General features: G+C 48.8%; 2 protein-coding genes across 3 annotated transcripts in view; one reads left to right on the top strand and one right to left on the bottom strand.

Moving 5' to 3' along the window:
- Positions 1-14: 14 nt before the first annotated feature.
- Positions 15-5,492, bottom strand: ALKBH2 (alkB homolog 2, alpha-ketoglutarate dependent dioxygenase). The gene is made up of 4 exons (XM_036874704.1): positions 5,324-5,492; positions 4,516-4,953; positions 3,505-3,703; positions 15-1,477 (listed from the first exon to the last, which is right to left on the bottom strand). The coding sequence occupies exons 2-4, from the start codon at positions 4,790-4,792 to the stop codon at positions 1,171-1,173; spliced, it is 783 nt and encodes a 260-aa protein (XP_036730599.1). The 5' UTR covers positions 4,793-4,953; positions 5,324-5,492; the 3' UTR covers positions 15-1,170.
- A 3,329-nt stretch (positions 5,493-8,821) lies between these two features.
- LOC118906860 (uracil-DNA glycosylase) overlaps positions 8,822-13,909 on the top strand; it is a 152,464-nt gene continuing 147,376 nt past the window's right edge. The window contains exons 1-5 of one of the 2 annotated variants that reach the window (XM_036874695.1): positions 8,822-9,016; positions 9,686-9,892; positions 10,404-10,499; positions 13,016-13,113; positions 13,760-13,848. In XM_036874695.1, the coding sequence (XP_036730590.1) occupies positions 8,888-9,016; positions 9,686-9,892; positions 10,404-10,499; positions 13,016-13,113; positions 13,760-13,848 (619 nt within the window). In that variant the 5' untranslated portion in view covers positions 8,822-8,887. The remainder of the gene's footprint in view (positions 9,017-9,685; positions 9,893-10,403; positions 10,500-13,015; positions 13,114-13,759; positions 13,849-13,909) is intronic. The other variant, XM_036874693.1, reaches the window with a different exon arrangement.

Below are 13,909 nucleotides of genomic sequence, written 5' to 3'. Positions count from 1 at the left end.
ACAAAAGGTCTCTCTTGGGCATCCTCCCCTCTCTTCAGGTAAGTCTAATGAAGGCAGCCCAGGGCCGAAGGAATTTCAATGACACAGGGGTATCTATGTTTTAGCTAGGCTCTTTTATTTAAAAAAAACAACAACAAATGCAGACTGACTCTTCAGAGGTAGGATTTGTAATCAGACGCGTCCAAAAGGTCACCTGAGGTCGGGCTGAGGACTGTGCTTCCCCTGGTGGGGACCAGCTGGCAGATGCTCCCAGACAAGGCCTTGGCGTCAGCTGAAAGCGCTAGAGGCCCAGGCGATCCCCATTCCCCCAGGCCCAGCGTGCATCCCGAGGACTTGGAACTCTCGCTATTGACAGAACGGACTGTGAAGTTCTCCAGGCCACACACCTCAGGGAGAAAGGAGCCGCACAAAGCTTCTGGTCTGTTCACAGCAGACGTCCCTTCCTGACTCCTTACAGACCCCGGCTTTGACGGTGAAAGGCACGTCCCCGTGGTAAGGCACGTGCCCGTGGTACCCGCGTCTGGGGGAAACAAATGCTCAATCACATGACCTTAACCTTTCTGGCAAAGTTGTAGCTTTGAGCAACTGCTGCTCTGCCGCTGCTTACGCTTTGCAATCTGCCATTAAAGAGAGATGCCGGGCATGAACGGGGCTCATCCTTTTAGCGTTCAGTTGTAAGCAGATCTTTGGTCGGAGGGATTGAGCCGCGGTTGTAAATGTGAATGATCTCCGTGCAAAGCCTCTTCCCCTGACTTAAAGGCGACTTTCTCATTTTTTGTAAATCATTTAGGTATTAAGTAGCAGCCAAATACTCTTATTTCTAGCTTTAAGTTATTTACAAAGTCGCTTCTTTCTGCAAAAACCTAAGTTAAACTCGTAGTTTATGCCATAATAACTGCTGATTTATGTTTTTGCTAAAGGTACCTTTTGTATCTGCTGTGTATTATAGCAATAAAAGAATCATTTTGTTAGGAAAAGAATCAACTGGTATTCTTTCGTAATCCACCGATTCGATACAAACATCCTGTTTCTGAGTTCAGCATTGTATGTAAGAAGCCCTGCGCTTGGGTTAAACCTTTTCCATGTTCCCTGTTGGTAAAGGAAATGCCAGCTCCCTCTTGGAGTAGAGAAGGAAAGAGCTAACAGAAGTACTAGCTGTTAAAAACGTTTTTACTTTGCAATAGGCAGGATTTTCCGAAATGTCAGGTTGACCCGGGGAGCCAGAATCTTCTTTCGGACGGGGAGACTGTGGTACCAGTGAGTGTTGGTTGGGTGGTTCATCATAAGTAAGCTTCCGTGGGCCAGCTGGAGCCTGACCACCCCCAGCCTCCGGGAGGGGTGCTTCCCCCGGGAATCCTTATGCCGGAAGAAGAAGTCTCTGCAAGCCCCAAAGGAGACAGAGGCGATGGGGCTCCCAGGAGCCAGTTCTCTCTCATCATCTCTGTGCTCACCAATGTGGTCATGGCCGTCTTTGTACCTGCAGTGAGAAAACAAGCAGAGTTCACAGAACAGCCCTCTGTGGAAACATGCCCACACCCAGAGCCCTCGTTTGCCTGCAGGGAAACAGTGCCACAAGCACAGGTTTCTGCAGGGGCTGGAGGGCTGTATCTGGTCCACAGATGAGGCAAGCCTTTCAGTTTGTTATCAGCCGTCTTTGATCACACGCTTTAAAACCAATAGGGAGGGGCTTCCCTGGTGGCGCAGTGGTTAAGAATCCGCCTGCCAATGCAGGGGACACGGGTTTGAGCCCTGGTCCGGGAAGATCCCACATGCCACGGAGCAACTAAGCCCATGCGCCACAACTACTGAGCCTGCGCTCTAGAGCCCGCGAGCCACAACTACTGAGCCCGCACGCCACAACAATTGAAGCCCACATGCCTACAGCCCGTGCTCCACAACAAGAGAAGCCACTGCAATGAGAAGTCTGCGCACTACAACCAAGAGTAACCCCTGCTCCCCGCAACTAGAGAAAGCCCGTGCGCAGCAACAGACACAACACAGCCAAAAATAAAAACAAATTAAAAAACAAAACAAAACAAACAAAACCAATAGGGAATTCCCTGGCAGTCCAATGGTTAGGACTCTGCGCTTCCACTGCAGGGGGCCCAGGTTTGATCCCTGGTCAGGAAACTAAGATCCCACAAGCCATGTGGCATGGCCAGGAAAAAACAAACAAACAAAAAAACCTCACCAATAGAGGCCAAACACGAGTCTTAGGGTTCTCCTGTAGGGTTTGTATGTGTAAACCTCCATTGCGTAAGACGGTTTCTTCCTACACTTAGAAGAAAAGCCGTATTCCTCGCCCAGTCTGGCCCTTGCCGGCCTCTGAGCTCATCCCATACCCCTCTTTCCCTCATTCACTGCCTTCCAGCACCTCCAGCGGGATTTCCACTCGAGACACCCCAGGCTCCCTCTGCTCTCCCTCCAGGTGCCTGTGTGGCTCACGCTCTCTCTCGGTTTAGTCACCAGCTCAAACGTCACCCCTCCGTGAACCCTCCTCTAACCATCTCCCCTTAAACCCAGAGCTCTCAACCAGGGTGACTCTGCCCCCCAGCGGGCACGAGGCGATGTCTGGAGACATTCTGGTTGCTCTGACCAAAGGGACCCCTGAAAAAAATGCACAGTCTAAAAGCTGAGAATTATGTTTCATTCCGTGGACAAAACTGAGGACCTTAAGCCCAGGAGGCAGCCTCTCAGCTAGCTCTGGGGGACTGCTCCGAAGAGGTAAGGGAGGAACCGACAAAACATGGTCGTTAGAACATCAAAAGATTACTGATAATCAAAAGAAAACCAGACATCTCGAGCTAATGAATTTAGTGCTTTTCTGTGTATGGGACATTCTGGGCTCACTGAAATCATTCCTTTGATATGCACCTCAGCTCTCTGGGGCCGGTATCCTGTTCTTTCCCATCCCGAGTCCCCTCAGGGGGCACCACTGGGGGTGGCTGCAGGGGCTGAGGGCTTGGCGATGGCGATGTCCCCATCCTGAGTTCCCTCAGGGCTACAGTGGCTTGATGGCCCGGCGTCCTTCGTTGGATGATCTGGCAGGCGACATTTTTCATTCACAGGGTGGCGCTGGCATCTGGTGGGTGGAGGCTAGGGATGCCACCCAACGTCCTGCAGTGCACAGGTCGGCCCCAGAAAGAGGATTATGTGGCCCAAAGCGTCAAGAGTGCTGCTGCTGAGAAACCCAGACTCCTTCCTCCCAGCCGTTCTTAGATCAGCCTGTTTAATGTTCTACGAGACACTTATCAACGTCTGAAGTTATCCTGTTCACCTGTTCATCAGTTTGCAGCCTCTCACTCCCGCCATGGTGAGAGCTCCATAAAGACTAATTGCTTGTGTTTCACTACTACTCCCCTAACTACACTGAAGAATTATTTGTTGTACAAATGAGTAAAGTATGGTGGAATCCTAAACTCTTCTTTTTGGAAGAGACAGGAGATTTATAAAATTCAGTCCACTGTCCTCAAAAGCAAAAGGTAAAAACAGTTAGGGTGTCACCTGTTGACAAGCACGAAGTTGAAGGTCTGTCCAGTCACTAAAGAAACGCGATCCCGGATGCGCTCTAGGACAGGGACCCAGGGCTTTGGAGACAGAGTAAGGCCTGAAAAGGTGTAGGTCAGCCCAGCGTCACCGTATGTCGCCTGCTTCCTTGGGACATTGTGCCACTTCCCAAACACCTGGATCCTGGCCAGCGAACCTGTGCAGGGGAAACATGGCAGCGCCTCAGACCATCCACACTCACTCCCTGAGTATTCAGAAAAGGAAGTAAAACAGGAACAACATCTAATACACCGACCGGGGACCCCCTCCTCAAAAATCATTGTGGCTCGCCCAAAACGTTCATGTGAGGACAGTGATCCTTGTCCGACACTTGGAGAAACACAGCCCTAGTCCAAGTTTTTTATAAAAACACCCTAACTTAATTGCTCAGTAGGACCGTAATACAGAGGCTGAAATTGGAGCAAAATGAAGTTAGGCTACACGCTAACACGGTGATTTTGCCAACTGTGGGGACAAAGGGCGTGGGCATCGATGGAAGATGGTGCTAATGCAGCTCAGGATGGAGGCTGGGTCTCCCGTGGGCATTTCCACGTCTCCCCGTCCCCGTGCTCTGCCACCTTGCAGCGGTTCTCAGTGTGTGGTCCCCAGGTCAGCAGCATCAGTAGCACCCGGAAACTCTAGACACTAGACTGCAGGGGCAGGGCTAGCAATGGTGTTCTCACAAGCAACAAAGTCCTCCAGGTGACGCTGAGAACCTCGTGCGTAGGAATTACCTGGTAATTTACCATCTCTCCGCTCTCAGCGGACAGGAGATCCCTGTTACTAATTAAGTCTGTATCCCAAGCACCCAGCAGGTTGCTTGGCCCAGAGGTGCCCGGAATATGTGTTGAGTCAATTAACAAACTCATCCGTAATTAATGGCTCCTGGGTTCAGATTTCCCTGAACACGGACCACTAGTTTTATTATCCAGCAAGCCTTCCACACACACCCCACCGTCCCCTGCTTACCTGTAAAATATTCCACTTCTTTCTCCAACTCTTGGAAAATCTCATCTGCTTCGGCTTTGCCAAACAGGACTGTGTAATCGCAGTCCAGGCCCTCGGCTCCAATGTGCCTCCAGCTGAGGCCTGCCGAGTGGACTCCACTCCCCGGGGCTGCTCTCCTGGGCTTTTTCCCGCTGGTCCCCTCCTCTTCGGCCAACCCTGCTAGGCCTCCTCCGGTCTGCTCTTGCTCCCTCTTTCCCATAAGGCCCCTGACAGCCCCCTTCACCAGGAATCTGTCCATCTAGTCTCCACAAAGCAAACACCTGGTAGCCAGTGGCCAGCCCAAGAGAGAGAGAGATTGCCCAGGCTCTGTCCCAAATGCCAAAATCCACTCTGCAAAGTGGTCTCACAGTGGCATTCCTCCAGGTTTTAAGTTTCCATTTTAAAGTTTAACACCATGTCCTATAAAGGAAGTAAGAGGTTAAAGCTGGAAGGATCCCTCCCACACCTGAGTAGGTATTAGAATCAGCTGCCTAGCTTGCAAAACCCACGTGTGCCTGCCCTCCACCCGCAAACATCCGAATTTTTAAAGAAACATCCACCCCCCGGAATTCGCATGCCAATGGCAAACTTGGAAACTGCAACCCAAACCCTCACTTTACATATGGGGAAACTGACACACTGAGAGGGGGAGAGGTTTGCTCAAAGTCACCAAGAAAAGTATGTCTCTCTCTCCCTTCCACCCTGCAAAGGACAGGCTGGGGGGTGGGGGGTAGATAACTGGCCGGCCTCCCACGCAAGTATTAAAACAGGCAAGTATTGCGATCCTTACAAGGGCATGATTCTGAATCTAAATGTAACAACGGTTAACGTGGGCATGACACCAGCACGCCGAATTCTGATAGAAAAATAAGAATTGTAACACGTGCGGGGGCTGGGCGGTGCCGAGGGTTCTCTTTAAATTCTCAGCTCCCGCGAAGCTCCGCTTCTCCCAGACACTCTAGAAAGGTCCTACGGGAAAGAGGAAACACTTACCCCCTCCACAGAACTGCTTCCGGGTAGATTTCAGCCGCGAACTGGAGAAAATCCAGGCAAATCTGCAAAACAAAGCGGTGGGCGGCCTCCGGGCGCCACCTGTTGGCCCTCCGGCGCGTTGGCAAGCACCGCTGTATTTCTGGATAACGTTATTTGTTCCGCAGCAGTGCAGGGTCCCCGGTGGTTTGGGAGCTGTTGTTCGGTATCATCTCTCTCCCTGGGGATTAATTTCGTTTCCTGACAGGGAGTTGGGCCAACCAGCATATTGTCCGCAGATAGGAGCACACGAATTTCTGCAATCAGACCCTGTAACTTCCATTTCTGTCTCCTCAACTGTAGCTGTGTGGCTCCTACAGGTCACTTAACCCCTCTGGGCTTGAACTGCCTTCTCTAAACAGTGGGGACTACAAAACCTATGCCATGAGAACACCATGAGGAGTAAATGAGAGGATGTGTGAGAAGGGCTTCTGTGCTTCAAACAAATGTCAGCTTTTATTATCACCAATTTTTATTTACTCTCTCTCGGCCAATGGAAGGAAAAGAGGTTGGGGGCTTTGTTTTGAATCTTCTTAGCATCCAGCTCTGCAAATTTTGACAAAGGTAAACAGTTGTGTGACCACACCACAATCAAGATCTAGAATTCCATCATCACGTAAAATTCCCCCAAGTCTCCTAGTTATCAACTCGCCCCTTACCCCGCCCCTGGCAACCACTGATGTGTTTTCTGTCCCTAGAGTTTTACCTTTTCCAGAATTTCTTGTAAATGAAATGATACATATATAGGCTTGTGTCTAGCTTTCTTCACTTAGCCTAACGCTTTTAAGATGTACCCATATTGTTCGTAGCAGTTTATTCCTTTTATTGCTGAGTAAGCTGCCCTTGTACTCATGCCCTACAATTTGTCCACCCACTTGCCACTTGAGGGGCATTTGGGTTGTTCCAGTTTGGGGAAAATACAAATAATGTCACTATATCTATTCATGTACAAGCTCTCATGTGAATATAGATTCCAATTTCACTTGGGTAAATACGTAGGAGTGGGATCGCAGGGGCACATGGTAAGAGTATGTGTCACTTCATACAAAGCTGCCAAACTGTTTTTCAAAGTGGCTTTTATTTTCTTATTTTAAAAATAATTTTAAATTATGAGCATCTCTTCTTCTTACACATCAAGCTCCGTGTCCTAGGCGCTGGAACACAGCAGTAACAAGGATCAAGTCCCTGCCCTCACCTAGGTTACCTGTTGGAGATGGAGACAGAAATAAACAAGGAGAGAATAAATAAGATTATTTTATTTTATTTTGGCCACACCACAAGGCATGCGGGATCTTAGTTCCCCGACCAGGGATCAAACCCGCATGCCCTGCAGTGGAAGCGCAGAGTCTTAACCACTGGACCTCCAGGGAAGTCCCAATAAGATCATCTTAGATAGTACAGAAGCTATAAATAGAGTGACCTGCTAGAAAGTGGGGCAGGAGGAGAAGGCCCTTCAGGGGAAGGGTCTCGAGCTGAGACCTGAGGTTTTCCAGGCAGGGGGACAGTGCGTGCAAGGTGTAAAGACCACACAAGGGACAGCCGGGTATGCCTGGTGACTGTGCTGAGAACCAGGTTCATCATGTCACAGCAGCTGGGCTTCCGTGAGAGGGCGAAGCAGCCTTCCCAACTGGTAAGAAGCAGGGATTTTTTTTTAAACCATTTTTAAAAGTTGAAGTATAGTTAATTTACAATGTTGTGTTAGTTTCAGGTGTACTGCAAAGTGATTCAGTTATACATATATACATATATTCTTTTTTCAGATTATTTTCCGTCATAGGTTCCATTGAATATAGTTCCCTGTGCTATACAGTAGATCCTTGCTGTTTATCTATTTCATATATAGTACTGTGTATATGTTAATCCCAAACTCCTAATTTATCTCTGCCCCATCCTCTCTGGTAACCATAAATTTGTTTTCTATGTCTGTGAGTCTATTTCTGTTTTGTAACTACGTTTATTAGTATCATGTTTTTAGATTCCACATATAAGTGATATCATGATATTTGTCTTTCTCTGACTTACTTCACTCAGTATGATAATCTCTAGGTCCATCCATGTTGCTGCAAATGGCATTATTTCGTTCTTTGTTACGGCTAATATTCCATTGTGTGTATATACCACATCTTCTTTATCCATTTATCTGTCAATGGACGTTTAGGTTGCTTCCATGTCTTGGCTATTGTAAATAGCGCTGCTATGAACATTGGGGTGCATATACATTTTCGAATTAGAGTTTTTTCCCTATATATGCCCAGGAGTGGGATTGTTGGATCATATGATAACTCTATTTTTAGTTTGTTTAGGGAACCTCCATACTGTTCTCCATAGTGGCTGCACCAATTTACATTCCCACCAACAGTGTAGGAGGGTTCCTTTTTCTCCACACCATCTCCAGCATTTACTACTTGTAGACACTTTAATGATGGCCATTCTGACTGGTGTGAGGTGATACCTCATTGTAGTTTTAATTTGCATTTCTCTAATAATTAGAGATGTTGACCATCTTTTCATGTGCCTGTTGACCATCTGTATGTATGTAGAAGCAAGGATTTTATTCCAAACATATGTGGAAACTATAGGATTTTTAACCTGGGGATTATTATGGTGTAATTTACATTTCAAAAAGATGATTAGGTAGGAAAAGAGAAGACCTGCTGGGATTGTAGTTAGTAGACAAGAGACTGAGAGCAGCATTTGAATTTGGGCTTTATTATGGAGATAGACCCAAGAGGACCTGTCCAAGGTTTGGATGTGGGGAGGGAGGGAGAGGAGAAGAATCCAGGTGTATGGGGATGTCTTTCAGAGGATGACTAGTTTGGAGTTTAACCTTTATGACCTCTGTTAAAGTCTCCCCCAAACCTTACAGGTTAGGCCTCTAGGCCTTAGTTTGTCGTCAGTAAAACAGCTTGTGAAAATTGGACAACTAAAAGCAAAACAATTACTATTTTAAAGCTAATTTCACTCCCACAAAAAACCCTACGGGGCGGGTACTTTTAAGTTCTTTCACCGGCTGAGAGGTGGAGGGACTTGCCCGAGGCAGAGGTATGATGGGTGAGAATAATGAATGAAACAGTAAACATCTGAGTGAACCGACCTAAGGAACCCTGCTCTCTCTCAAGACCTTTCTGAGCCCCACTTCGCCCCAGGGACCTTGCCCAGCGGCCCCTCCCACACATGCGCACTAGGCCCTCCGCGGCCCCCCTCGCCCACACCCCCCCGGTCGGAGCATGCGCGGGTTGCTTGGCGCCAATTACTGACCGCCGCAGCTGGCGCCAAAGTCGCGGGTCCCCGGGCAGCGCGCGTTCGCTCCCTCCTCGGCTCCAGGATGATTGGCCAGAAGACCCTCTACTCCTTCTTCACCCCGAGCCCCGCCAGGAAGCGACGTGCCTGCAGCTCCGAGCCGGCCGAGCAGTGGAACGGCGTGGCGGCGGTAGCTGAGAGCGGGGATGCGGCGGTAAGGCGCGGCGGGGACCGCTCATGGGGCCGGGGGTCAGGGGGAAGGGAGGGTGAGGAGGGCGAAGAGGGTGAAGAGGGCGAGGAGGGCGGCGGACCCCGCGCGACCGAGGGGTTGCAGGAACATGCGGCTGACTGGGTAAACTGGGGCCTCCACGTGTTCAAAACACCCGCCGTGGCGCCCCATCGGCGGCCATGCTGAGGGGTCAGCCAATGGAGGCGAACCTCGGGGCCCACGGCGCCAGTCAGAGGCGAGGGGGCCGGCCCACCCTCCAATCAGAGGAGGGAGGGGGTGGGTCCTGGAGGGGAGGGTTTTTGCCGCGAAAAGACCACGTGGGGACGCTAGTGGCGGGACCCGCGGGGCGGGGCCCTGGGTGCTGGGCCCCTTCTCCGCGAACCCCTAGCGAGACGCTGCGGGCCTTGCTCACAGACCTTTTTCCTGCCCTGTTTTGGTACCAAACTCGAAATTTGGGGCAGCGGCCTGTTAGTGCCGGACTGGCATCAGCCCTGGGTTTCCAGAGTCCGGTTTTGTACGGACCTGCCGAGCGGGGCTGAAACCCCAAGAATGGGTGTCCTCTACCCTGGGCTGTTGGGTTGGGGACGGAAGCTGCGGGCTCCCGGGAGAGGCCCGCTGCAGCTCGTGACCCGTTTCTGCGGGGACCACTTGCAGGCCAGCTCCGCCAAGAAGATCCGGGCCGGGCAGGAGGAGCCCGGCACGCCGCCCTCGTCGCCACTGAGCCCCGAGCAGTTGGTCCGTATCCAGAGGAACAAGGCCGCCGCGCTGCTCAGACTCGCAGCGCGCAATGTGCCTGTAGGTTTTGGTGAGAGTTGGAAGAAGCACCTCAGCGGGGAGTTCGGGAAACCATATTTTATTAAGGTAAAGTTGGAGACTGCGGGCACTTGTAAATATAGCAGGCCAAGCCCACGTTTATAGGATATTGCTTTCGTGAGCTCCTACTTTTCCCTCCTTCAACATACAGCCATGATGTTTTGAATCTGCCCAGTTTAAGGTTTTTAAAAGACTATGAGGTGATATCATAGCTTCTTTTAACCCGTTTGTTTAGTCTGCTCTCTAGGAAAGAGTGGCCTGGTAAAACCACAAACCCGACTGAATGAAACCTGCCCTTTAAAAAAAAGAGGGAGGGGTTGGCACCCGCAGGAAGTCAAGGCTGCCAGGCCAATCAACTTTGACCCAGCCCAAAGAAAGGGGAAGGGAATTAAAATGTCGGGAGGGGAACTGTTTTGATTTTTACGCAGAATTTGGATATAAAACTTGGCAAAGAGCTAGCTAAGAGCTCTTCCAGTAGCTTGCATTAGAAGCTTTCTCATTGAATTCGTATGCTTTCCAGTGAGAATCTGATTGTAAATCTAGTTTATCTTTCCATCAGCTTATGGGATTTGTTGCAGAAGAAAGAAAACATTACACTGTTTACCCACCCCCGCAGCAAGTCTTCACATGGACCCAAATGTGTGACATAAGAGATGTAAGTACAAGCTGTGGATGAATTTTACTAAAAGGGGAGCAGGACTCAAATGGTATTTTTAAATTAGGGACACTGGAGTTAAGCCACTGTCCATAATTCAGTAATAAATAAAATACTGAAACTGTGAGGTTTGGCGGGCTGTATTTTAGCCTATATGTACCCTGTTTAACTTCTACTGTGTGCCGTTCATATAGCAAAAGAAGAAAAGTATGTACGTAAACCGTGGGTCTGTATGCTCTCACTTGTATTTTATTTTATCCTTAAACTGACCCTATGCCCGTGAGAGGTAAAGTGTGGTGGTGAGGAAACTGAGGCACGAAGCAGTTAAGTCTTTTTCAAGTGGTTGTCGGTGGTCCCACCTTGACTTGCAGCTCAGTGTTCTTTCTGTCTGACCACACCATCCTTTACGGTTGATGCTTTCAAACTCTTGACTTCTGGCCTGAACACATCTCCTGTTAACACATTCCTTTGCTTTGGTTCAATGTATACAATGGCTGCTCGCTGTCAGAAGCTTGTTTGTGGCTTCCCACGGTGCAAACTATGGAAGCTGAGGCCACCTCCTGCTTCCCAGCCTCACCTCCACCTTCCATTCTCCTCCTTTGGAGCTGGACAGGGCGGTGACCCTCTCCTCACTTCTGTCTTTTGAAAACCAACTAGGTGCATCTCTGGCACCTCCCGGAAGGAGGCCTGTCCCCCACTATATTTGTGATGTGGGTTTCCTTTGTGATGTGGGTTTTTAGTATCTGCTTGCATTGGAGGTGTTCCATTTTTTTGTTCTCCTTTTGCCTTACTGATTTTGTAAGCTGAGCGCAGGAATCCCGTGATTTAGTAAGTACCTGTTAAATCAAAGAGAAGTGAAATTGTTGAAGAAGCCATCGTGATAAGGCTGACACTCCTAATACTTAGCAGACTTCACAATTTTCATTTTAGAGCAAGCACTTCGAACGTACCTCCTTGTTTATAAAGTTAAAAAAAAAACAAGTCCTATTAAATTCAGTACTAGTTTGCCCCTTGTTTGAAGTATGTCCTGTTTTGAGTACCATTGAGCAATATTGTAAAGAAAGACTAAGAAAAGTGCATGAAACTTCTGAAGATCAGTTGGCCTGGTGGGGCTTCTTTGCCGATGAGCATGTGGAGGGTCGGGGATGTTACCTGGCTCCTCTGAGGTCCTTATCCAGGACCAGAACCGGAAAGCTTCCCCTCTCGGACAGGTTGCTTCATGATGGGGAATATGCCAGGGGCAGTGTGAATACCAACTGGAGGAATGGAGTGGCCCATGAAAGCTGCCTGATTTTGGGAACGTCTGAAGCTGGATTTTGAAGGATAAAGTGTATGTTGGCTACGGAAGGAGAGTCTTAAGAAGGAACACGGCAGAAGTGTGGGAATGAAGAGAGGTGGGTGGGTGGGCACCCGATCAAAAGGCCTAGTAGTATTTTAACACCACTGACTGTGACAGTGACCTCGTTCTCCTCTGGTTCCATCCCTTAAGAGGACACAGGCAGACCTTGTTTTACTGCGCTTTGCAGATCCTGCGATTTTTTCAAATTGAAGTTTTGTGGCAACCTTTCATTGTCAAATGATGGTTAGCATTTTTTAGCAATAAAGTACTTTCTAATTAAGATAATGTACTTTTTTTTGACATGCAATTGCACACTTAATAGATTACCATATCGTGTATGCACTAGGAAACCAAAAAATTGACGTCACTTTGTTTTATTGCGATGTTCGCTTAATGAGACAGTCTGGAGCTAAACCCACAGTATCTCCGCAGTGTACTGGTCCAGGGGAACAGGCTCCTTCATATGCTGCTGGTGGGACACTGGAGTTTCTTCAACTCGTGGAAAAGCAATTTGGCATATGTCGATGAAAATTTTAAATACACTTACACTGTGACCAACAACTCCACTCTTCTGAATCTATTCCATAGAAATGAAAGCAGCAGTATGTAAAGATACATGTAGTAGGATGTTTACTGCGTTATTTTTTTAAGGGAAAAAACTGGGAAACCAGCTGACTGCCCATCAACAACTGAGCTCTGTTGACTTAAAGGAGGCCCACAGTGTATGATGTGAGAAACACAAAAATGTAGGGTGATGAGTACAATGACCCTAATTATATATCAATAGGTGATTATAAATGGTTGAATCAGGACGGGGTAGGGATGACCCGGAGATCTTGATATGTTTCTGGATGGTCGTACTTGTGACAAGGGCGTATTTCCTTTTGTAATTTGAAAAATGAAGGGGATGAAAGCAAAGTTGACCCCCACCTTGTTTCAAACACATGGGTCAGAGAAGGGAGGGGGCACTGCGGCAGGTGACTGAGGGAAGGATAACTGGGTAATGCAAAGTGATGGTGCCAAGTCACCTGCTCCCTTCTGGGGGCTCTTAGTTGGGCCGGGAGGGGGTCCTGCCCTTGTCCTCGTAGTGCCCCTTTGTATAAGTTATCAGCCAGCCAGGTGTCCGTTCAGACTGCCTGTACTATAGTGTTTGATCCTTGCCATCTGGTGTTCACAGGTGAAGGTTGTCATCCTGGGACAGGATCCATATCACGGACCCAATCAAGCTCATGGGCTCTGCTTTAGTGTTCAAAGGCCCGTGCCACCCCCACCCAGGTACGCAGGCTTTACAGGTGGCTCAGCTCCAATCGTGATTACTTTCAAATTACAGGTGCACCTGTTTGTGGGACCGTCACTAGCCTTTGGAGCAGGATTTCTCAGTTTCTGCGCTACTGACATGTGGGGCTGGGTCTTTGTGGTCGGGGGGCTGCCGTGTGCGTGGTAGCATGTTTAGCAGCACCCCTGGCCTCGAGATGCCAGCAGCACGCCCCACCCCCATTTGTGACAATGAAAAATGTCTTCAGACGTTTCCAGCAGTCCCTTGTGGGGCCCCATCACCCCTGGTTAAGAACCCCTGCTTTGGAGGATTTTACATATCATTTACAAATATAATGAATATTAAAGGTATAAACTAAATCCATCACTTGGGAGTGGGGTGGTAACTCCTGGGCTAATTTGCTTAGGTTTTCCAAAGTTCTCTTCCTTAAACCCAAGCACTGACCGAAGTAAAGGCGTTTGGCAGGTGTGCCTGTCTAAAGGAAGGGCAGTGTTTCCCATGAATCAGTGCAGTGCGTCCTGTTGTCCGCCCTGAGGGCTGGCTTTGCAGACTGTAACTTGCGTGTGCGCTGGAGGGTCCTGAACTTTCCGAATTGTGCTTAAGATTCTGTTTTTTTTGTTTGTTTTTCTTCTGGCTTGCTTTCAGTTTGGAAAACATTTATAAAGAACTGTCTACAGACATAGATGGTTTTGTTCATCCTGGTCATGGAGATTTATCCGGATGGGCCAGGCAAGGTAAACCAGCCACTGCTAGATGTGTTTTGGATGGATTTCAACTGTCTTTTCTGTCTGGCTT

The sequence above is a fragment of the Balaenoptera musculus genome, chromosome 14 (assembly GCF_009873245.2).
Source record: "Balaenoptera musculus isolate JJ_BM4_2016_0621 chromosome 14, mBalMus1.pri.v3, whole genome shotgun sequence".
Taxonomy (NCBI): domain Eukaryota; kingdom Metazoa; phylum Chordata; class Mammalia; order Artiodactyla; family Balaenopteridae; genus Balaenoptera; species Balaenoptera musculus.
Note: the sequence above shows the minus strand (reverse complement) of the source record. Positions and strands in the feature narration are given on the sequence as shown.

Bases quoted from the DNA above. Each gene is read 5' to 3' on its own strand.
- ALKBH2 (XM_036874704.1), bottom strand. From the start codon at position 4,792: ATGGACAGATTCCTGGTGAAGGGGGCTGTCAGGGGCCTTATGGGAAAG. The intron at 3,704-4,515 runs GTAAGCAGGGGA...TCCCCTGCACAG, and splicing joins AGAAGTGGAATATTTTACAG to GTTCGCTGGCCAGGATCCAG. The intron at 1,478-3,504 runs GTGACACCCTAA...TTCTCACTGCAG, and splicing joins AACTTCGTGCTTGTCAACAG to GTACAAAGACGGCCATGACC.